General features: G+C 35.8%; 1 protein-coding gene across 1 annotated transcript; it reads right to left on the bottom strand.

The window, feature by feature from the left end:
* Positions 1-2,582, bottom strand: LOC133825565 (protein FAR1-RELATED SEQUENCE 12-like). Its single transcript, XM_062258491.1, has 5 exons — positions 2,045-2,582; positions 440-1,874; positions 307-358; positions 121-180; positions 1-54 (listed from the first exon to the last, which is right to left on the bottom strand). The coding sequence occupies exons 1-5, from the start codon at positions 2,580-2,582 to the stop codon at positions 1-3; spliced, it is 2,139 nt and encodes a 712-aa protein (XP_062114475.1).
* Positions 2,583-26,570: the final 23,988 nt, after the last annotated feature.

Genomic DNA, 26,570 nt, shown 5'->3' with positions numbered 1-26,570 from the left:
TTAGATATTCTTGAAAGATTGACTATCTTCAAATCCAATAGGTGTCTTCTCGGCCTGCATAATAAATTTTTTATTAAGCAATGCATTTATTATTATTATTATTAAATAAAGTCAATATACCTGTAAAAGTAATTCAGTCATGCTTATTTGTATGCTTGGATTTTCAGGTGCCATATTAATCTGTAAAAATAAAAAGATATAAATATATATAAAATTGGTTCTTGATAAAAAAAATTAAATAAAACATATAGTATATTACATGGTTAGGATTATATGATGTAGTCGGGAATGAAAAATCTGGTTGACAAAGTGGCATATAATTGTTGACTTGATTATTGTTGTTAAAGACTTGTGAAACCTGTAAGATAAAATATATAACATTTAATATTATAAAATTATAGAATTGAAAACATAAAGTTAAAAAAATAAGAATAAGTACCTGTTTTGTAGACAAGTTTTTTTACGCATCTTCTCAAGAGCATTCTTTGGACGTGTAGAAGAACTACCACGAATTCTCTTATTATTTGTTTTTATACCTTTTATTGTTGTATTGATTCCACTGGTAGTACGATTCTCCTCTTTTCTTCCAACGGTATCTTCTTCCAAACAAGCATCCACATCATCTGAAAGTTGTTTAAAACCATCTCTAGCAAGTTTATAGGCTTTTTCAGTTACTGATGCTTTTGTTACAATATGAGTGTAGGATCTTGACAAATCTTGATAACGTAATGCCAAACTTGCTTTAGGATCATCTCCCTGTTTAATCTCAAAGGTACTACTTGTAACTCCCATCTTCGCATGCTTTGTCCACCTCTTTAAAATGTATTGAGAAGGTATTTTCACAATATTATGAAAGGAAAAGACTTTAAGAATATGTGAGCATAATATTCCTGCAAACTCAAACTTCTTGCAACTACATATTGTTGTATTAGCCGATGAATCATATTTAACTGTGTGGTGAAAAGACTTACCATTCGGAGTAAGCTTATATTCTCTCATAACTCCTAACTCAGTAATAAGTTCCATAGCACAACTATAAGCCTTTGAAAACTCAACCTCAAACATTCTCAACACTGCAGGGGTATACACATTCGCTGCATGATTCAAAATTTCAATTGGAAGTGATGGTGCCAAATTACGTTGACTTACTCTAAAGTCGGCTTTTAACTCTTCATAACGTCGATCATCAATCAACCTCTCAAAATGCTCTAAAAAACGCAACATAGTGTGTTGATAGCTGACATACTTTTTAAGTACATTATTCATGCTTTCACTTCGCTGTGTAGTAGTCATATTTGCACAAAAAGTCTCTCTTCCATATACTAAAGCCCATTTCTCCTTAACCCTGACCTGTTGTGCCAACCAATCATTATTTTCAAGATTATATTTCCCAAGCATGTTCCCCCAAGCCTCAATAAATTCACATTCTTCATCATACTCATATATGCAATTTCCAAAATCAGTAGCAAATTCACGAAATCTTTCAAAAACACTACTCAAGTGTTTAGCTGCATTCTGATACATATGCCAAATACATAAACGGTGATACGTTTCTGGCCATTGGGATCTTAATGCTTTTTCCATTGCCGCATCTTGATCAGTAAGAATAGTTTTTGGTTTTTTCCATGACATAGCTTCTACAAATGTGTCAAATAACCACATAAATGTTTCAGTAGTTTCATCATATAACAATGCAGCCCCAAATATAGTGGTTTGTTTATGATGATTTACCCCAACAAACATAGCAAAAGGTCGACAATCATGATTTTTTCGGTAGGTTGTGTCAAAGCTAACAACATCACCAAAGTTATAATATGATTCCTTCATTCGTGCATCCGCCCAAAATATATTTGTTAACAAATCATCTTCATCCGCTTGCAATGCATAATAAAAATTAGGATCTTTTGAAGATATTCAAGAACACCACCTGTATCTCCTGCATGCATTTGAATTGTTCTTTTGGTGCGTATATAATTTCGACAATCATCCAAAATAAATCCAAGATTTTCATGTCCGCCGGCTCGCCTAATCATTAGTTCCATACTGGCTTTAGGAGCAATTCTTGAATTCTCAGCCATTTCAATTTCAGATGCTTGAGCAGGGGTTATTCTTCTTTGTGACCTATGTAAGTGACTCTTACTGGGGCTTGAAGTCACATGTGTATGCTCTGCATTAAATTCAATAACTTGATATTTTCCAAATTGATGAAGTTTTATCTTCATCCTTGCCAAACAACCAAATCTTGTTGTAGCACGATGACATTTCACATTATCATTTCGTTTATCTTTCTCCCGAAAGCCTTCACATGAGCAACAAAAAGTTCTATTTTTTATTTTTCCATTTTCATTATCCTTATGACTTTTGCTTCTCCGTATGCTAAAACCAACCTTATAAGCATAAACATTATAAAAATTATAAGCTTGTTCTTCAGTTTCAAATTCCATACTAACCTTTGGTATCTCATCATCAGGAATGTTGGAATGAATTTGCATTATTTTTACAGCGTAATCATTTGTAGCTTCTTGATCTTCATTCCTTTGATTGTTGGAGTGTTGTTCCTCATTATTTGTATCAATATTCATAATCCTGTATATTATATAAATAAGTGAGATGTTAAAAATATATTAATGAATAAATTAAATATTAATAATTAATAATTTGTTATAAAGTAAACTAATAACTATAACTATATAAGAATATATAGAATCAAACTAATATAACAAAATTTTAAAAAGTAAAAATTAATATATATATATATATAATAGGAATAAGATACAAGGAATAAAACAAGATATTTTCTACATCTTATAAAATAAAATCCTTAAAAAAAACGAATGAATAAAACAAAATATTTGATTATATATAATTCTATATACGTGTGATTCAGCAAAAGCAAAAAAAAAAAATCCTATATATGTGTGATTTGAATATATGGTCTATGTGAATATTCATTTTAAAGAAAGAAAATAAAAAATAAAAAAATAGAAAATGGAGCTTACTTGTTTTCTTCTTCTTCAATAAAATAGGAGAAACCCAGAAAAAAAAAATCGTTCTGCAGCAGCAGGATAGGAGATGAAAAAAATGAAATTTGTTTGTATAAAATATTATTTACTTTGAAGGATATTGTTATTGAATTAAAATGAGACTTTTACAATTCTGAGAGAGAGAGAGAGAATATAGCATTAATTGTGGGGTGAAAGTTAACTATTCACTTAACCTTAGTTAACGTTACAAATTTTTATTAAAGTACTTAATAAATGAAGAAACCAAGTGGCTTAAATTTGTTGGTGGGACAGGGTGGGGACATGCTTTTTGGGACAGAAGATTTTTTTCCATGCCCGGTATGGTATAATCTCTACAAGAGTGAGGATGTTTTCTGACACCGTAGTCACCAAATCTGAAAATGTTACTTGCACACACCATCTGAGAGTAAAGCTTCAAACTGGGAATGCCAAGTCTATAAGAGAAGGTGACATGGGCATTGCCCAACCATGACCTCGCCAATCTTAGATTTGGTGATGTCCAAAGCAAGTGTCGGTCTGGTGACATCCAAAGCAAGTGAGGTGACACTTGGCGACCTCGTGGGGGAATTAGGCCATTTGGCCCATCTCAAACAACCCAATCAACTGATTTCCATGTTGGGTGCCTCATCATCATATCCAAAATTAGGTATAACAAAATTTAATTAAAACTAAAAGTAAATAGATATAAAAATTAAAAACAAAAACCTAACCCTAAAATTTTCAAATCTCTTCTTCTTCTTTTGTTCAAACAAAAATCATAACCTAAAAGCCCTAGCTGTAACCCCCAAAACCCTAACCCTATGACCTCATTAGGGTACTAGTCATTTCAAATCGTTTTAAAGCTTGAAAACCAAATGATAGACTAAAAAGTGCATAAAACTTTGTTAAAAATATTCTAATTAAAACATGAAGCATTTGGATATCCGTAATTTAAAATAAAATATTTATCTTAAATGCAAGTAATCAAACAAAAATATTTTCAGTCTCCATTCATAATAAAACACCTTTAAAATCGCATGAACAAAAATGTTGAATAAAACTTTGATGTTTACGTCCCTTTGATCGTAACAAGGTTGACCGGCTCTCATGATCATTTCCTTTCTGGATTGGACTTCGCTCGTCGCCACGAAATAAAACTAACATATGACACCTACAACATAGAGTACATGTGAGTTAACGCCCAACAAGAAGAGCTATGTAGGTCACAACCCCAAAGGCCAATCATAAAATATATACTAACTCAACTATCACATCTTGAGTCATAACATATCATAAAAGAGTCATAGCATAGTATAACATATTATAGCATATCATAGCGTAACATAATACAATCATAATGTGTGTTAACAATGTCATTCCGACCATTTATCAATATCATTCTGGCTATTATAACCACAAACATACCGCCCTTGCAACGGCCCATGGCCATTGCCACAACCCACTGCCCTTGCGACAGTCCCTTGGTTCTTACTACATACCAAGTTAAAAGAATATGTATTCCTATGCTCTTTCCACATATGTTATATTCATCATAACACATTCTAAGCATGATATACCAAATCTCATAAAGTCAATGTGAACATGCATCAATACACAAAAGCATGCAATAATTGTAACTCTCATAACATATATGACAAATCATAGTCATACACATAACATGAACAATCATAACCATTAAATCACACATACAAAACATTTGTGCACACAAATGCACACCTTGTTACAGTGACCGCTCTTCTTACCTCAGGTCCAGCAGTGAGGCATTCACCTCCCTTCAAGTGCCTTGCCGAGTCCTAAATCTAAAATATACAACATATATCATTTAGAGACTCATAACTTAACCAAATGTCATGAATCAAATCTCACACTTCCTAAGACACAATCAACCTTAAATTGTCTTTATGAAAGTCCTAAAAATTTCCCCAAGAAGTCAGGGAGGAAGTCTCCAGCGAACCCCACTTGAAATAGCCTCAAAACGACCTTAAAATTAAAAACACCAAAAATTTGTCCTTGTCGCTGCCAAGCGCTGCGGTGCTAATATTCGGACGCAGGGGCACTATTTAAACCCAGAATTCTATGGCACCGATGCTGCAGCGCTCCTAAATGGCGCTGGGGCGCTAATTCGAAACCTGTTCGTCGACTCAACTTCGAACATCCACAACTTTCTCAATTTAAATCCGTTTTGGACGATTATTTTTGCGTTTTTCTCGTCTTAAATCCCTATATATCATCATATAATTCTTAGAGATGAATATAATACCAAAAATTCATGAGCATCCCCTAAATCCATAAATCTAACAATCTATTACAACAAAACTTCTTCTTCCCCAAGCTATCTTTCCAATCTTCAAAACCTGCAATCATAACTTAATAAATTCAGCCCTAGCATGTTTCTAACCATTATAGATTAATACCTTAGTCTCTAACATGCATATAAACCAATCACCCAAACTTATTATGCTTTCTAATCAAAACCATCATTAACATAACCCAAACCTTCAAGAATAATCAAAGAAACTTAAAAAGTGTGAGAAGTTCTTACCAAGATCATGTAGAGTAACCTAAGCCACAACAATCTCCTCCCAAAGCATCCTAATTGAGCCCACACACGAGTTCCTTCTTTTTCCTTAGATCTTGAACCCTAGGCTTGAGAGAGAGAGAGAGAGAGAGAGAGAGAGAGAGAGAGAGAGAGAGAGAGAGATTTCTCTCCTTTGATCATGTGTAGAGTAACCATCAAATTCAAATTGTGAGTCTAACCCTAACCCTAGTTTCTCACTTTCTATTTAGACTGACTCACTATCACCAAAATACCATTCTACCCTTGATCTTAGTCATTCTAACAATTTCACTAAACCATTTTTAGTAATTCCTACTAAGCTATTAGTTTATGTAATCCATAATTAACTTATTCCTCATAAGTTATCTTTATTCTATTATGACCCTTATTTCAACAATTCTTGACAATAAAGCCCATAGCACTTGAAGGAAACTGTGGTTCATCACTTTTACACATAACCCGAGCACCCTCGATATTTTCCAACATAAAATATCTTTCACAGATATTCATAGCACATAAACATATTCATATAATCACATAATGTAATTTCTCAAAATTATAAAGATACCCCTCAAGAGTATTCAATTACCAAATTGCCCTCATAGGCCAAAACTACCAACATACCCATGAAACGAAAATGTGGATATTACACTAGCCGTCCATAATCCACCCCAACTCAACAAGACAAGAACAATTAAAACACAAGAAGAACACTGTTATCCCCAAAAATTGGAGTTCGATGATGTGGCAATAGAAATGACAAATGGCAAGGAATGGTTGGGTGATCTGGCTTAGGAGTGATTCGGTAAACCAGTGAAGAATTTTGACTGGCCAGTCACATGTTTGTCTGCCCAGGCATGACCTTGTTCGACTGGTCATGACCATGTCCGACCAGCCAAGTGCATGTCTGCCCAGCCAGGTGCATGTCTGCCCAGTCAGGTGCGTGTCCGCCCAGTGAAGGTTTGGCTGACCAGCCTGAATGTGATATGGATCGACTAGACAGAGCAGGGCTACGTGAAAAATCCCAGAAACGGCTCCAACAAGAATCGGTCTTGGCTTGCGCGGGAATCTCTCAGTTTATCCCATGAATATAGTGTATTGTTATATTTTGAATATTACTGTAAATTAAATATAGTGAGAATAACAAAATATCCCGATTATGAGGGATATCATCTGTACGATCCTGGGCCTATAAATACAAGGCTTATGGCATCATAAAAAGGACTTTTGATCCGAATTCTAATTTTCTAGAGAGAGAGTACTTGTATCTTGAGAGAATTCTTGTATTCTTGTAATCTGCACTGAAGAAACTCAGTTGACTCAGGTTCATCTGATCTTGAATGTAGATCTATAATCACAACTCTAAGTGGATTAGGCTATTACCAACACATTGGGGCTGAACCACTATAAAAATCGTCTGTGTCGTTTATTTCTCTTGAGTGTTTTTGTCGTTTTGACTTCTACATGTCGTTGGCCAAAAACGCGGTCAACAAACACCATGAACCAACCATATTAATATGTTGAATCCAAAACAAAATGCTTATATCCATTAATTTGCAAGCCCATCCACCCACAAAAATTCATATACCCAAAGGTCAAATCTATAATAAATTGTAAACCCAGATCCACTGCAAAGCTTCATGTGTCGCCCTCAAAGCTTTGCCCGTCGAACTCGTAGCTTCACCTGTTGTGAAACCTTCACCCATCTGTTTATGAACCTGAAGTCGTTGTCTTGTTGAAGCCCAGATTACGCCCATCCACGAGAAGATGCCCAGATCTATTGCACCCCAGAACCTCGACCTCCATCTTCAGCTTCATATTTCACGGTCAAGTTACCTGCAAAAAGATGAAAACGAGGAGGAAAGAAGGAGAAGAAGTTGAGGAGGAGGCCAAGTTACCTACAAAAAAGTTTAGGGTTTTAATTGAAAATGATTTTTTATTTTATTAGTTTGTATTTGACCTTTTATTTGAAAAAAATTAGTTTTAGTTTTTTTTAAAAAAAAAATTATATCTTAATTTTTTTAAATTTTAAATTAAATATTACATTTTTTAAAATTTATTTTTTATTTTTATTATTTTAAATGAATTTGATAATTAATAAAATCTGAGAGCATTTTGGTCATATTAAAAAATTATTTGACTAAAATCGGGTTTAGTATATTATTTAGATCAATTTTGTAAGGCAAAGGGTGAATTGTAATTTAACAAAACATATGTTCCAATTGTGTAGATGGGGAAACACAATAGCTAAATTGGTATTTTCTCATAATTTAAACTAATGTGAGATGAAGATATTTATACTAATATAATTTAGACGCTATATTTATAAATAAAATCAAACTATATTATTTTATTAATTTATTTTTAAAGTTTTCTCTTTTTTTATTTCTATTTTTTTTTGTCCTCATGTTAATATAATTCTTTTAAACATAATGTGTGCATTTTTTAAAAAAAAATCCCTAAAATTTATATAATTTTTATGTAATTTTTAGAATAGTTGAGAAAGAAAAAAAAATAAAATAAAGAAGAATGTGCATAATTTTTTTTAAATAATTTTTAACAATAAGTAGGCTCAATCATTTTTTTTAATATATAAATAAAATTTTGGGTGTCAATACAATGGCTTAAAATATTGATTTATTTATACAAGTCTTTTGAGCTAAAGGCTATTGTATTGTCGAGAGAGGGGGATCAAACAGATATCTTGCAGGCAGTTTAGTGATCAAGTGTCTTGCAAACAAATGTCCAATGAACAAGACCTCAGAGTCTCCAAACAGAGTTAAATTTGAAGAGAATTAATTTAATATTGATTCTTAGATATTTTAGTTCACAATAAATGAGTTTTTTTATTCCACCAAATTATGAAAAGATAAGATATTTATTAAAATAAATATAATATCTAATAATTTTTATTTAAACTCACATTAATTATAATTTGGATAGGATTAGAAATATCTTATAATTGTATTAGATTTAAATGAGGTTCTATGTTCTATAAATAAAGGCCATTAGACTATAGAGAGGGGGATTCTCTAAGCCAAAACACTACAAACATCTTTTCTCAAAGAGATAATCAATAAAAAGACTCCAAACTCAGGTTAGTTTTTTTTGGTCGAACCATTACAATTTTCTTCTTCTCGAACACGAATCTTATTGATCTATTCTGATGCATGTCGTATGTCGTATCAAATTTACTAAATATTTTATTTTCAGTATTAATTACCAATTATTTAGTATAACGGTAAATACATGTCAAACCCACAAAAACTATTAATTAAATTATTATTCAAAACAGGGATAAGAATTAAAAATGGAATTTTATTTTCAAAATTCAATCGCATAAAGTAACAAGCAAATAACAATTGATAATAACAATTTTAAAGAGCAATTAAAAATTATTCTCCACCTTCAACAATCAATCAATCAACAATGATAAACATTATTCCCTATTCCCAATAAACTATTAACCCTGCAAATAATACTTAATCATTCAATTATCCCAGTTTCCCTATCACAATTAATTAATGCTAAGCGCTCATTAATTAATTCTTTTTACCAAGCAATGAACCCATTAAGCATGAAATCTATTTAACTAAGAAAAAACATTACATTCAGCGGAAACAAGTTAATCTAGACAATAAATTCATTAAGCATACAATCCATTTAACCTAGGTTCTATACTCCACCACAATCAAAATACTCGCTACAGTAGTTAATTGCAATTTTATCACTTTACTTAGAACCCTAGACTATTAGGTGAATAACAATCCTAAGATGATAATAGAATAATGCAACACCCTAATTAGTTGGCCACCTAACAAGATATTACACAATTCATAACATTAAATTAGAAGAATAGAAATAATTTAATATAAGGTAATAGAAGGAATAAAGTTCATCATTGCATTCAAGATTTCATATCTTGCGTTTTGAAATAACCCTTAACCTAAAAGAGAACTACTCCATAGTCACAAACATGATCATACACATAGTCATAAATTTAAAATAAAGGAGTTTAAGAGGAAAAAAAAAAGAAAAACTAGATTGGATGTAGGAAAGAGTGATGTATTTTCTTCTCTTTTGCAGTTATGATCTCCAAAATTCGTAATTAAAGTTTGTTTCTCCAAAATTTAGCATGATGACGTGGCACAAATGTAAGGCACTTGAAAGACACATGGCATGATATTTATAGACTGGTCGACCCACGACTAGACAGGAGAAGAAAACATGCTATCAGGTACATGCAGAATTTATGAGGAACAGCAGGAAAAGAATTGGTCAAAAGACATGCGACCAGAGCTGCTCGATGAAATGCAGTTAAAGCTCGAAGTTAGTTTAATATACAAATATTTGTGAGATATATGTTATTTTCAAATGTAAAGTGTATTATTTACACATTATTTTATATTTACTTGTTGCACAAGTTACGCAAGGCCCATGACCCATCTATGTACTTTCTTTAGTCTATAAAGATGACTCAATAATTCATTATTTTTGAGGCGGTAATTCTTTACTTTCAGAGAATTCTAAGAATCTAGTGCTATTATACACGTTTTTGTATCATCTCTCTTAGCTTGTGAAACTTGGTTGACTCTAGTCATCTGATCGCAGGTTTTGAGAATTTACATAAATAAGAGTACTAAGTGGACGTATGTCATTACCGATCAACGGGGCCGAACCACTATAAATCTGTGTGTCAGTTGTTATTCTTAAGTTTAGTTTTTATTTTATATCGTTATTTCGACTCAGTGTCGTTGGCCAAATCTCTGGTCAACAAAGTTATTCTAAAAATTAGCCCTAAACCATTTTATAGTCCTCCTAAAATTATAATTAAAAATTAAACTTAAAGTCTAAAAAAGCATCGCAAGTCACGACCATAGCCTCCAAAATCCAAAACCGCAGGCTCAGGCTGCGGCCAGCAACATCCATCGCTGCAGCCATACACACTTTTTCCACTTTTCCATTTTTCTTTAATTTCTTCTGCTCTAGCCTTGAATCTCTGGTTTAGGGACTTCTAAAATACTTCAAAATCTTTCTAAACTTCATTTTCTTGAGTCTTCTTGTCTCCCATTGATATCTAGCCACAAATTGTACAAAAATTATCAATTAACTCTCATAAAATGTATTGTGACCTAAAAATGAAAAATTCATAAAATGAAGTTTAAAAACACATAAAACACTAAGAATCAACAATATCTAAGTGAGAAAGAATATAAAATATATAGTCCAAAATGCCTTATCATATTCTTAAAATTATTATTTGACGAAAAATTGCTTTAACAATAGCATATGGGAAACTTGAGTTTATATGCTTTAAAATACACCATATTGATCAAACTCGCTTGGAAAATAGATTTGGACTGAATCGCCCCTCACACAAATCTCCTTTCCCCTTTATCTATTCTCTTTTGTTTCTCTCTCACAAAAATTAAATTACCCAAATCAATAATTCATCTCTCACCCATTTTAACCATTTTATGATATTTTCCTTTTAAAATAACAAAAAAAGTCAAGTTGTTCACTTAAAAGCTTAAAGTTTGAGTTCGTTGAACCCACAAATTAAAAACCATATATAATGATTTGTATATGTTTAAACCAATTTTTTTTTATATATATATTTTAAATTGTTTTTATTATACCCAAAATCCGTGTGAGGAACTAATACACCTAAAGTTGAAGTTGGTCCAGCACTACTACAAAAAAGGCGAGCCTTAAAAAATTTTAGAGCCTTGAAAAGTGAGGTTTTTAGGACTTGTGTTGCGAGCCCTAAAATAATATTTTTAGGACTCGCATTGCGAGTTCTGAAAAATTTTATTTTTACTTTTTAAAAAATTAATTGGTGGGTTTTGAAGCCCAAAACACGGTGGTGGTCACCAGCCGTGACCCACAGCAGAGCTCGGGCGACGGCAGCGGTGCCACCATTCAAAGGTGGTGATTCGAAAAACTAACTGCTGGGTTTGAAAGCCCAACCAAGGGAAATGTCGTGGAGGCAGTTGTTTAGTTTGAAATGGCTCTATTAAAAGCTTGGATCTACGCTTGGAGGTTCAGAAATCACCATGGATTCCGACGATCATTGACTTCCAACTCCAGTGACCATTGAGTCTGATTCTTTAGTGGGTTTTGAAGCCCAAGAAGCAAGGAGTATGGTGGTGGTGATTAAGCTCGTGGTGGCTCGAGGTGGCCGGAAAGTGCTTGGAAAGTTTGGGAGAAACCCAAAATCTCAGAGCTTCGGGGGTTGGGGGTTTCAGGGGATGATGCATCAACTGGGCTGGCGCGTGGCAGTGGCCGGCGACGGGAGGGTGGCCATTCGGCCCTGGCAGAGACGACGCAAGGAGAGAGAGGGAGAGAGAGAGGGACCCAAGGAGAGAGAGAAATGGGCTGAGTGAAATTTTTTGTTTTTTTAATTTAGTTATTAATAAAACTTTTATTTATTTATTTATTATTTTTTTAGGACCCATTTTAAGAGCCCTAAAAACTCTTGTAGGACACTCAAAGTGTGCCCTTAAAAGTCTCCACCGACTCAAATTTCCTCATAGTCTTTTAGGACACACATCGATTTTTAGGGCTCGCATCGCATGTCCTAAAAGAAATTCTTTAAGGATTCTCAATGAGTGTCCTAAAAAGTCCAGGAGCTGTTTTTAGGACTCGCATCTAGGTGAATGTCCTAAAAAAGTGTCACAAAAGCTTGTTTTTGTAGTAGGGAAGATTTTATGTTTGGTAGGTGGAAGGCCAAATCTACGAGATCAAAACAACTTGTGAAAGAATGGTGTGAAAGAGCCTTTTAGCTAGGCAGAATAGCCTATGACCTACTCAATGGAATAAGATTCTCGAGCAAGAATTTGGTTTAATGAAAAGGCTGGCGCTCATCTGAGTAGATGTAGTTCGGAGATCACACGACAACAAGCAAGCACAACTCGTTGGAAGTATGTCACAACTCCTACATAAGCACGGCTGACCATAAAATAAGGTCCAACACATAATTAATGTGAGATTCATGCAAAAATATAAAATGTTTTAGTCAACTACACAATTAGAAAAGTAAACTTTTTCTCATTGAGTTTGTTACCGAAACTTGGCTAATTAAAATAAATGATGTAATCAAAATCCCACGTTTGAAGGAAGCTAAATTGTATTACTATCACTATAAATAAAAGCATAGGGTGAGAATGTTATATTATTTTATAATATAATGTTTTAGATTAAATAAACGTGACAAAGAGTGTCACATATTGTAACATATAAAAGAGAGTTACAATATTTAGATATATGTGAATATTCAAATATGTAACATATTTGGTATTACAAATTCAGTTACAAATTTGTAACTTCCAAATATTGCCCATTATTGTGTAGATTTGTTATTACACAACTTTGAGTTGAATTTCTTAAAGCCATAAATAAAATGTCTGTTAGAGATATGATTTTAACCCCAATAATATGTTTAGGGATTACAAAATCAATTGGGAGTGATTTGAAACCATTTGGAAAAATAGCACAAAATTATGGGCTGAAAATGGCCAGTGGCCGCGACCAGAGGTATTGGTGGCTGCCGCTTGGGGGACAGAGACCAGAGGCCGCGACCACTGATGCTCCTAGCCACGGCTAGTGTGGCTGACTGCTAAAAATTTCAGTTTTTCCAACTTTTTTGAACGGTTCTAACAACACAAATAACTCCCAAATATCCTTTTTAATTCCATAACATCCAATTAATCATTGGTAACATCCATGGGGGTTGGTGGAATTTGAAATTCAAAGAGTGTCTTTAAACTCTATAAATAAGAGCCTATTGCTCACTTGTATGACACAATTTTTCTATCTATTAGAGCACTTGGCTAGAAAATACCTAGAGACTTGATAATTTCAGAAAGCTATTTCCAAAAAATTGTGAGAGTTCCCTTAGTGCTTGAGTTAGGGGAAATAAGCTTTTGGACAAATGTTTCAAACCTTATTCAAGTTGGTGATCCCCAACACTCTTCACTTTGGTTGTGTGAGTGAGAGTTTTTTGTTGTTTGTTCTTATTCTTATATTTTCTACTATTTCTTTTCTTCTTTTCTTATTTACTTGTATTTTTTTGTTTAAGAGTTGTAATCTTCTATTTCTTTTTATTTCAAACACTATTACTTTATTTCTATCTTTTGTTTAGAGTTGTAATTTTCTATTATCTTCTTCTAATTATTCTCTTATTTATTTGTAATTTTCAGTCATAGAGTTGAACATTATTTAATCAATCTTGATTTATTTGTATCATTTTGTCTAGAGTTGTAAAAGTTTTTACCATTTCCATTAAGGCAATCTATTTTTTTTCTGGACATTCAAAAGCTTACCCATTGTTTGTTTCAATGGAAGGTGAGACTATCAAAATCATGAATCAAGACCTAGTGAGGTTGGATAGTTTTGATGGACCCAATTTCACTAAATGACAAGACAAGGTGAGGTTTCTCTTGACCACTCTCAAGATCGCCTACATCCTAGAGTTTACCCTTGAACCTCTCCTAACACCATCAGACAAGGACACTCCCGAGGTGGTGGAGAAAAGAAGGAAGAGGACAATCTCCTTTGTAGGGGTCATATCCTCAACACTCTTTCCGATAGGCTCTATGACCTCTACACCAAGACCAAGTCAGAAAAGGAGATATGGGATGCACTTGAGACAAAATTCAAGGCGAAAGAGGAAGGTACCAAATTTTTTTGATTTCTTAATATATTGATTTTAAGTTTTTTGGTGATAAACCTATTCTTCCTCAAATACATGAGCTGCAAATAATTTTTAACAAATTTAAAGTTTTGAAGATTGAGCTTCCCGAGGCCTTTCAAGTTGGTGCTATAGTGGCAAAATTACCACCAACTTGGAGGAGCTATAGGAAAAGAATCATTCATAAAAATGAGGATTATTCTTTGGAGGAAATCCAAAAGCATATTCGAATCGAGGAGGAATCGATATGTAGAGATAAACTTGTGGAGGGGTCTAATGGAGAGACTTCCAAAACAAATACGACGTCACAACCAAAACATCCCAAAAACAAAGGGAAAGGCAAGAAGGGTAATGAGACATCCTTGGGTTCAAAAAACAACCCAAACAAGTGTAAGGGCGAGAAAAATCCTTGCTTTGTGTGTGGGAAAGATGGTCACTATACTAGAGAGTGTAGGCATAGAAAAGACCAACAAGGACCTAAGGTAAATGCAACTCAAGAGGAGAACATAGTTGCTACCCTTAGTGAGATGAATGCGGTCCAAGGCAAGGTGAAGGGATGGTGGTATGATACATGTGCCACCGTCCATGTCACCTATGACAAATCATTGTTCAAGACCTTTGAAGAGTCAAAGGGAAATCATGAGATTCAAATGGGAAATGAGGGCAAATTCAAGGCACTTGGCAAAGGTACCATTGAAGTCTTTTTCACCTACGACAAGAAAGTAACATTAGTAAATGTGCTTTATGTTCCCGAAATGAGTATAAACTTGGTAAGTGGTGATTTTCTTGGCAAGCTCGGCATTAAAGTCATTTTTGAGTCTAGTAAACTTATTCTTACCAAATCCAATGTATTTTTAGGAAATGGGTACTCTTGTGAGGGTATGGTTAAGTTGTGCACCAATGATGTAACTTTCAATGTTATCAATAAAAATGTTAATTTCGCCTATATTGTTGAGTATGATTCTTTATTTTTGTGGCATCTTAGACTATCTCATATAGGTTTTTTAACCATGAAAAGAGTAGTAAAATGTGGTATGATTGCATGCAATATTAAAAACTACAGTAAATTTGAAACATGTGTTAAGGCAAAAATGATTAAGAAACCATTTCCTAGTGTAGAAAGATCATCTAATTTACTAGATTTAATCCATAGTGATCTTTGTGAATTAAATGGTGTTTTAAATAGAGGTGGTAAACGATGTTTTCTTACTTTTATAGATGATTTTAGTAGATATACCTGTGTTTCTTTTAAATCATAAAGATGAAACTTTTGATGCTTTTAAAATATATAAAATTAGAAGTTGAAAATCAACTCAATAAAAAGATTAAGGTGCTAAGAAGAGATAGAGGAGGATAGTACTTCTCTAATGAATTCAATGCATTTTGTGAAGAAAATGACATAATTCATGAGTGCATCGCACCTTATACACTACAACACAATGGTATCGCCGAAAGGAAAAATATGACTTATCTAGAGATGATAAATTCTATGTTGGTGTTTTCTAAGTTGAACTTCAACTTATGAGGTGAAGCGTTGTTAACCACTTGTTACATTCTTAATCGAATACCGATGAAGAAAAATGAGATATGTCCATATGAGTTATGGAAAGGAAGAAAACCCAACATAGGGTACTTCAAAGTGTGGGGATGTTTTGCATATTGCAAGAAAACCGAACCTAATAGAACACAGTTAGCTTCAAGATCCATAAAGTGTATTTTTGTTGGTTATGCAAACACTAGTAAAGCTTATAGGCTATTAGACTTAGGGTCTAATGTTGTGATTGAATCTAGAGAAGTTGAATTCTTTGAGAACATGTTATGTGACTGTAATTCTTAAGCTTCAACATATTTAAAGGAGAATTTGTTATATGAGAATAATTCTCAATCATCTACATCCAAAAATGATTCTCAAGAGGATAATTCTCAAAGGAATGTAGAGTAACCCATTGAACTTAGAAGAAGTCAAAGTGTTAGAAATGAGAAAATTCTAGGATTGGATGAGATAGATTCTCAACGAATTTCTTTCTACATGGTAGAAGGAAATAGAGAGGAAGTCATTAGGAAAATTCCTATTGCACTTCTTGTTGAGGATGATCCTAAGACCTATAGAGAAGCCATACAATCAAGAGATAGTGCATTTTGGAAAGAAGCTGTCAATGATGAGATGGATTCCATTTTTTCCAACAACACTTGGGAATTGGTAGACCTCCTACTGGGGTCTAAGACAATTGGGTGTAAGTGGGTATTTAGGAGAAAATACCACACTGAAGACATTATCCAAACCTTTAAAACTAGATTAGTAGCTAAAGGGTTTAGGCAAAAAGAGGGTATCAATTATTTCGATACCTATGCGCCTGTTGCAAGAACAACTTCTATAAGAATTTTGTTCGCTTTGGATTCTATACACAACTTGTATGTTCATCAAATGGATGTCAAGACGACATTCTTTAATGGTGACCTCAATGAGGAGGTCCATATGGAACAACCCGAAGGGTTTGTCCTACCAAGATATGAACATAAAGTATGTAGACTTGTAAAATCCTTATATGGATTGAAAAAATCTCTTAAGCAATGGAATGAGAAATTTGATCAAGCCATCATGTCTAATGAGTTTAGGCATAATAATTGAGACAAGTGCTTGTACTCCAAAACTTGTAAGGGATATGTGATCATTGTTTGCTTGTATGTGTATGACATGCTTATTCTAAGTGGTAGCATGAAAGGGATAGAAGAAACGAAGAGGTTTCTATCATCAACCTTCAAGATGAAAGATCTTGGAGAAGTTAACACCATACTTGGTGTTTACTGAGATTTTCAGAAACTAGAAATATATTAAGAAATAAGAGCTGAAGAGAAAGAATTAGAGATGAGAAATCTGAGTTTTTATGTGGTTGGGGCGTTAATGAGCCTTAGTCCACGAGTCAATAGTATTAGACTTTAGAGAGCTTTTGACAATGGAGTTTTCTACAAGTTTTAGTAGAGTAATTGCTTACAAGAGAAAATCTTCGATCCCTGCTACAGTGCACAACTGGCCTTATTTATAGGCAGTCAAGTCTAGTGGGCTTGGGCCGGACTAATCCGGGCCCAATAGGAATGTAACAACAGTTTGCTCGCTAATGGAGTCATAATACAAAGAATGTTATATAATAAAATGTAGTTAATCTGGGCCCATTGGGTCGGCTCAGGCATGGCCAAGCCTTACAGCTGCCCATTGTACGTTAGCTCGGACTGGTCCGCATGAGCTTCTAAAGGGATCTTGGGGACAAGATTTGTCAAAGTAGTGGCAGTACCGTTTCCTAGGAACAGTGTACGTTCCATGCGTACCCCTTCTGCAGGTTAGCTGAGGAGAACATCTTCCGGATTTCTGGGGGACATATTAGCTTCAGGGAAGATCAGGTTTACCCTATCCGGACGTATGGTCCAAGTTCGATTACTAATGTCTCGGCTCACTTATCAGAGTCCTGGTTTGTTCACCAGGACTCGGGTTCATTTTCTAAGATGGAAATCGTGACACTGAGTATCTCCCCTGGATTCTTGATAAGGTCTATCTCCATCGATTGGTTAGTCTGCCACCTTAGTTGGCATCCCGGAGGATGTAGGTTGTTCGGGATCGGGGAGATGAGTCAGGTCCACATCTTAGTCCCGGTTCCTTTGTTAGGCTTGTGCCCATCGAACGTTGCTGGACTCGATGATGATTGGGTTATCAGGGTTTCTTCCTTCCCCGTTCATTGGGCTCAGGATGGGTCCAGACCTCTTTAAGATGGTCCACAGACCCATTGGGTCATGCCACGTGTTACGGGTGGAAAATAGGGATAACATTTACCCCCAAGTCTTCATCCGTGTTTGCATGGTGGAGACTTGCCTTACTTTCCCGGATCAATCTCAAATATCCCGATTTGTTTACCAGAATTCGGGTTCATTTACTTGGGGGCCATTTGGGCGATCCTCACCCTTTCAAATTCTCAAGGTCTCAGAAACGTGTCCCTAGATTAATGGTGCATCTGTGCCACTCGTGGCTAAAAATCTGAAAAGAATCTTTTGATTGTCGAAGTGATCGATGGGTGTTAGCGCAATGCTCAAGATGTCCTATCTGCACGAAAAAGGTTTACTGGGTACTCGAGTGGGCTGTTTAATGCTTCTACAACATCTGGAACCATTGGATGGGGATAGCCTTGGGATTTTCAACATGGACTGTTGGATGAGGCAGGTGCAGCTTCCGGATGCGCCCAGGCTTCCTGCCAACCCAACCCTTCCTAAGGAAGGAGACTTTATCGTCCAGGAAGAGATGATGAAGCTGGTGTCCCGGTCTTGGGATGAAGGTCGGGACCAACGGATGAAGTGGCCCGAGCTTTAATCATCTGGTGAAAGGTGGAGTTTTCCAATCGTTCGGAGGCCTTCAATGATCCCAACCCATCGTGGAAAGATTGGTAGCCGAGATCGGGTTTCAACCTAAACTGGGTTAGGACACGACTTCTTTGGCTTTAGATTTGCTAGCCCAAGTGGGGACTTCCATGTCGACCCTCCAGCTGAAGCGGTACGCTACCTTGGCCAGCCAAGATGCCCTATTCGTCTCGCAGGCCATTCGTCATCAGGGCACCGCGGTAAATCACATATTTGTTTTGTCTTTTCTTCCATTATCATTATTTCTTGAGGATTTTCTAACTTTGACTTGTTCTAGGATACCTTGTTGGCCTATAGAAACGTGGATCTGGTGGAAGAAATGGTGGTGAAGCTGGAGATGACTCAGATGGAGCTGGAGGGGGCCGTTAACCAGTGAGAAGCTGCCCGGGAGGCCCTGGCCAAGGAGGTTTCCCAAATTGCGACTAAGCATAAGGAAGCTACCAGGGTTCGGGCTTAACACGAGGAAGCACTGTCAAGGAAAGACGCCGAACATAAGAAGTTGGCGGACGATCTGGAGGTGGAGTTATCTCACGTCCGCAGTTCGGAGGCTTCAACCAAAGCTCTTCTAGAGGCGACTGAGGCCTGACTTCGCCAGGAGCAGGAAAAGGTGGCAAACTTTAGGTCCTGGAACCAGGCTTTGGAGGCCATGGTACAATTGGAGGTGAAGCGGAGCGAGGAGGCTCATTTGGAGAAGGAGCAAGACGACAAAATGTTAGCGATCACTTTCGACGAGGCTATTTATATGGTCTGGCTCAAAGACAAGGACATGAACCTCCTCCTCTATCCGAATCCGACAGCGAAGAGGTCTGAGTTCGAAGCCAAAGAGAAGGATGATGCAACGCTGCCAATTGGGGATCAACAGGATGAGAATGCTCTAGACGCCTTGGATCAACATGAAGCCCAAGTCTGAGCCTTTGTATTTTGATTGTGGCTTCTCTTCTCTTTTTTGATTTTGTAATAATCATATTTATGGACGCGGATGCGTCCAAGACAATTTTATGTATTCGTTCTGTTATATTGATTTTATTTTCTGCACAATGATTTCCATTTTACATTCATCTATTTTTCCTCAAAATTCACTAAGTGTTTTATCACTCTGCATGAATCTGGGTCGAATGTTGGGTCTTGGTTCCAACGACCAGGACCATTAGGAGAAATAATGTAGAAGGTATTTAGCCTGTCCTGAGACCCACGTTCGGGTCTTGATGACCTGGACCGTTTTGGACTTATTAATATAACTTAATTGATTTACCCTGACCCTATGGTTCAGGCCCCAACGGCCTGTACCATTAGAGATTTATTTTAGATATGAATTAATTAGTTAACTCGTTCTAAACCCAATGTTTAGGTTCCAACGACCCTGGAAGGTTAAGGAGTTAATAACTGTCATCTGATTTATTTGTCTTGACTCTGGTGTTCAGGTTCCAATGGTCTGGACCATCAGAGATTAGTTGATTAGCTTATTTCGATCCTGAGGTTCATGTTCCAACGGCCTGGGCAATTTATAAGACTAACTTTAAACAACTTAAACCTAAGACTCACGTTTCAATGGTTCTTGGCCATTCGAAGGAAAACATGAATATGGATTTGGTTATCTGGGACCACGTTAGGTCTAGACCAATTTTTAGCTGTTGGGTTTCGAACCCCCAGACCATATATGTACGGGTTAGGACTGGGCTTTTAGCCTATTGTCCTATTGGGATTTGAACCCCCCGAATCGTGTATGTTCGGGTTAGGACTCGGCTTTGAGCCTTGCATCCTATTTTGTTGGGAGTTGGGTTTTGCACCCCCAATCTATACGAGTTCGGATCAAGACTAAGCTCTGAGCTTTGCATCCTGTTTTATCTTTATTCCTAGACTTGTATAGATGGTCATACCCCTAAGTGACTGAAGAGTGTAGTCATAGGTCACTTGTTTGTGTAAAAAAAATTGAAGACGGACGTGAAATTTTTCTTTCCTTACAACATTTCTTATGATGTTTTATATTCACCATTTTCATTAACCAAGAAATCGCCCTGGGGCGTACATTGCTAGAAATAAAAAATGTTAAAAAGGTCAAGAATTAGATCCTCCCGACTACTGATAGTACCGATGAAGGTGTTTTGTGTTCCAGGCCCTTGGGACCTCTGCTCCATCTAGTTGCCTTAAGAGATACGTTCTCGGACATATTTCATTTTGGATTTCATAGGGTCCTTCTCAGTTTGGTCCCAGAACCCCCACTCATGGATCTCTTTAGAGTTAAAGTGCCTGGGAGCCTGGTACTAAAGTTTCCTGGCAGGCAAATCCCCAGTGGTTAAGTGCTGGATGAGAAGGCTCATCCAGGACATAGAGTAATCGATAGCGTTGATGGTTACGGGGGCTTGAATACTAGACGTTGGAAGATGGTTGATCGAAACAACTCCGGAGAGTTCTGCTTCAACATCCGTGGCCAATTTTGCTAATGTGTCTGCAAACAAATTCTTTTCCCTGGGGACTGACAGATGAAGTATTTCTTGAAAGATTGGAGCAACTTCCGGGTTCTTGTCACATAGGAGGCCATTTTCCCCTTTCGTTTGGTACTCCCCCAAAATCTGCCTGACCACCAGTTGGGAGTCGCTGTGGACTTCTATATTTGCTGCTCCTACCTCCCAGGCTAGGCGTAGTCCGACCAGCATGACCTCGTGTTCAACTTTGCTGTTTGATGCTTCGAACTCGAAGCGTAGGTCACTTTGAAACTGGTTACCTTGAGGGAATATTAAGATGATTCCGGACCCGACCCCATTTTCATTCGAGGCTCCATCTACGAAGATTTTCCATAGGGGAAGTACGGGGTCGACGAGCTCTTCATCTTCGGTTATCCCAGTACATTCTAAGATGAAGTCAGCCAGGGCCCGTCCCTTGATAGAAATCTTGGGGACATATGATATGTCAAACTGGCTTAGCTCCATGGCTCACTTCAAGAGTCTCCCCGATGATTCGGGTTTCTGTAGTACTTGTCGTAGGGGATGGTTTGTTAGTACCTTAATGGCGCGAGCCTGAAAGTAAGGTCTCAACTTCCTGGAGGCGGTCAGTAAGTAAAATGTCAGATTCTCGATTAATGGGTATCTGGACTCCGTACCCAGCAACCTTTTGCTTACGTAGTAGACTAGGAGCTGGACCTTTCCCTCTTCTCGCACTAAAGCGGCGCTGAAGATGTGTTTTGACACTGCCAAATACAGGTACAATGGCTCCCCGTCCACTGGTTTCAATAAGATTGGCGCTTGGGCCAAATGCTCCTTTAATTTCTGGAAGGCCTCTTCACACTCGGCTGTCCATTCAAACCTCTGGCTTTCGCGAAGTATTGAAGAATGGGATGCACTTGTCCGTGGACTTCGAGACGAAGCGGCTCAAAGCTGCTATGCTTCCCGTCAAGCTTTGAACGTCTTTGTGATTTCATGGCGAAGGCATCTCGATCAATGCTCTGTTCTTGTCTGGGTTGGATTCTATTCCCCTCGAGCTTACTATGAAGCCCATATAATTCCCGGATGCCACGCCAAATGTGCACTTTTTGGGGTTCAGCTTCATCCCATATTTCCGAATGATGGCAATGTTGGGAAACTTTTACAGGATCTTTATTTATTTTCATGTAGATTTAATATTAAAAAAATTAATATGAGATAACCTAGAGCATGTTTCTAAAATTGAATTCAAAGAGAAACAATGATAAGAATACTTACAGTATACGCAGCGGAATGAATGAGTCATTCCTTCAGTTTCTATAACCCTTGTATCCTTTCTGTCGCATAGTATTACCAAGAAACTGAACCGTTCTTCAATTTTCTTCACAACCTTCCATAGTATCATTGGAATCACCTAGACTAGAGTGGGCAATTCTCAACACATGAGATAGATACAGAGAGAAGAAGAGAAAATAATTAAGAGACTTAGAAAAGGACTTGTGTTTTAGGAGAATCTAAAAAAAACTATCAGAAACTTGTGTTTTTGACTTCTGAACTTCTGTTTTCATCTCTCACTTAGCACTCCTTTTATAGACTAAATTAGGCCATTTAATTTAATTAAAAAATTAATAAAATAATAGCCAATTAACAGCCCTAGGTCAAAATTATCATGGGCTTTAGGCCCGTGAAATTTCCCATTTGATTATAAGCCCAATGAACTTAAAATCAAGACCTGTATTATTTTCTATTGATTTAATTAATTAAATAATTATTTAAATCCTTTATCAAATTAATTATTTATAATTTGAACCTTGATTTAAACTTATTTATTAATTTAGATACCAATTTATCTTAATTAATAAATCAGCCCTAATTTCTATTTTCTTCTCAAAATTACATAACTATATGAAACTATCCAAAATTGATCTGGTCAACTTTGATAATTCTAATTGATAATTAAATTAATTAATTAAGACTATCTAGATGATTTTATCCAAGGTACAATGGAGACCATTGGCCTATGAAATCAAGCTCCAATAAGTTATCATAAATCTAACAAATACATTTACTAACTTATTAATTCCTCGTGACTCCACTAAAGGCTCGGAATTGCACTCTTGAATTCATAGAACACTCTATAACAAATATAGATACGCTATTAATTATCCATAGTTACAACCATAATTGTCACTCAATCCTTTATAGATGGTCTACAATGAGATGAGACTAAAATACTGTTTTACCCCTCATTGTATTTTATCCTTAAAACACTTAGTTCCTTGTAAATGATATTTCAATAAACTAATTTAATTACTGAAATGAGATCTCTATCATTTAACACCTTGAACCAAACTAAAAGGAAACCATCGTTTCATTTCTTCATCAGAAGCTATAGATGTTCATATCTATGATTAACACTCCTACTCAATTATACTACCGAGTTCCCAAGATGTAAGTATGGGCTAGTCCGTAGGGTAAGCTGGTAACGAACAAGTCAAAGAACTCAAATAATACAATCAGTTGGAATACTAACCACTCATAATTGAGATTGAATTAACCTATGGTGAACTATATGATGTGACTAGAATAGATAATAACTGTATGCTTACTTATATTATTAATTGTCAATATCGGTCATGTTCGATGTAACAAATACATCCGATCTTATCTACTTTGCTAATGTTCTAGAAAGAACATAACACCACAATGTGTAAGTAGATCATATCGTAGATTGGCAAGTCAGTGTAAATCCTGTGCACGGACTATTCTTAGGACTAACTTATTTTGAACATATAATCATATTTATATTCCACTGTGATTACATCACTATAAATACGATTAGCTATATGCTCGGGATTTAATAGAAGTTTATATTAAACAAATAATCATGAAAAGAAAACATGTGAGCAAAGTGATTGACCAAGTCAAAAAATGATTTATATTCTTTTATTGATAATGAAATGAGATTACAAAGAAATTTGGTTTTAATTAGGGCATAAAACCCCAAAAAACTCCCACTTGCACTAATTAAAACTAATGCCTTAATTCTACTAATCCCATTTCCTTGATATGCTTATCAAATGTAGCTTTAGGTAGTGTCTTTGTAAACAGATTTGTAAGATTGTCTTCAGATGCAATCTTCATAACCTTCGCATCTCCCCTGGCCACATATTCTCGAATAATGTGATACTTCCTTTCTATATGCTTACTCATCTTGTGACTTCGAGGTTCTTTCGAGTTGGCTATCGCTCCTGTATTGTCACAAAACAACACAAGCAGTTTATCCATTTTTTGAATAACACCAAGATCTGAATAGAACTTCTTTACCCAGACTATTTCCTTAGCTGCTTCTGACGTGGCTATGTACTCAGCCTCCATGGTGGAATCTGAGATTGCAGACTGCTTTATGCTTCTCCATATCACAGCTCCACCCCCAAGAGTAAACACCATTCCAGAAGTAGACTTCCTGTCATCGACATCAGTCTGAAAATCTGAATTAGTGTAGCCTACAGGGTTCAGAACACCACCCTTGTAGACTAACATATAATCCATAGTCCTCCTTAAATACTTAAGGATATGCTTAACTGCTATCTAATGTTCCAGTCCTGGGTTTGACTGATACCTACTCACTACTCCCACTGCATAGCAGATATCTGGTTTAGTACACAACATAGCATACATCAGACTTCCAACTGCAGATGCGTAAGGAACTTTTCTCATTGCATCTTCCTCTTCAGGAGTCTGGGGAGACTGCTTCTTTGAAAGATGAATTCCATGGCGGGATGGTAGATGCCCTTTACTGAGAAATGTTCAAGAACTTTATCTATGTAAGCTGCTTGAGATAGAGCTAAGAGTTTATTCTTTCTATCCCTGATGATCTGGATACCTGGATACCTGTTTCATGGCTTCGAGCCATAGTTCCTTTTCAAGGCTAGCCATTGCCTGTTTGAAAGACAACAGATCATCTTCACCAGTGTCACCAACAACCATATTGGTTTCACCATCCAAACCATAGCAAACTGGGTTCCTAGAAACCCTCCCACTACGACGAGGCTCCGTGACTGTTTGCTCACGAACAGTGGTACTTTCTTCATTTAAATCGATTGGCGTCAGTTGGACATGAAGAGTGGGAATTTCATCATCAACTTGCATTGATGACGATGGAACATTGGTTGGAGTCAATTCTTTAACCATCTCCTCAAGAACTACTTTGCAGCGTGATTTGCAGTTTTGGACATAGTCATTTTCCAGAAAAGTAGCATTCGCAGAAGTAAACACTTTCTTTTTTGAATGACTATAGAAAATTCCACCCCGAGTACCTTTAGGATAGCCAAAAAACATGCAAACTGTTGGGGTTTTATGCCCTAATTAAAACCCAAATTCTTTGTAATCTCATTTTATTATCAATAAAAGAATAGAAATCATTTTTTGACTTGGTCAATCACTTTGCTCACATGTTTTATTTTCATGATTATTTGTTTAATATAAAATTATATTAAATCCCAAGCATATAGCTAATCTTATTTATAGTGACGTAATCACAGTGGAATATAAATATGATTATATGTTCAAAATAAGTTAGTCCTAAGATTAGTCAGTGCACCGGATTTACACTGACTTGCCAATCTACGATATGATCTACTTACACATTATAGTATTATGTTCTTTCCAGAACATTAGCAAAGTAGATAAGATCGGATGTATTTGTTACATCAGACATGACCGATATTGATAGTTGATAAGATAAGTAAACATACCGTTATTATCTATTCTAGTCATATCATATAGTTGACCATAGGTCAATTCAATCTCAATTCTGAGTGGTTAGTATTCTAACTGATTGTATTATTTGAGTTCTTTGACTTGTTCGTTACCAGCTTACCCTACGGACTAGCCCATACTTACATCTTGGGAACTCGGTAGTACAATTGAGTGGGAGTGTTAATCATAGATATGAACATCTATAGCTTCTGATGAAGAAGTGAAATGATGGTTTCCTTTTAGTTTGGTTCAAGGTGTTAAATGATAGAGATCTCATTTCAGTAATTAAATTAGTTTACTGAAATATCATTTACAAGGAACTAAGTGTTTTAAGGATAAAATACAATGAGGGGTAAAACGGTATTTTTAGTCCTATCTCATTGTAGACCGTCTATAGAGGATTGAGTGACAATTATGGTTGTAACAATGGATAATTAATAGCGTATCTATATTTGTTATAGAGCGTTCTATGAATTCAAGAGTGCAATTCCAAGTCTATAGTGGAGTCACGAGGAATTAATAAGTTAGTAAATTTATTTGTTAGATTTATGACAACTTATTGGAGCTTGATTTCATAGGCCCATGGTCCCCATTTTACCTTGGATAAAATCATCTAGATAGTCTCAATTAATTGATTTAATCATCAATTAGAATTATCAAAGTTGACCAGGTCAACTTTGGATAGTTTCATAGAGTTGTGTAATTTTGAGAAGAAAAGA

Source organism: Humulus lupulus, chromosome 3 (genome assembly GCF_963169125.1).
Source record: "Humulus lupulus chromosome 3, drHumLupu1.1, whole genome shotgun sequence".
Taxonomy (NCBI): Eukaryota; Viridiplantae; Streptophyta; class Magnoliopsida; order Rosales; family Cannabaceae; genus Humulus; species Humulus lupulus.
This window is presented reverse-complemented; position numbering and strand designations above follow the sequence as displayed.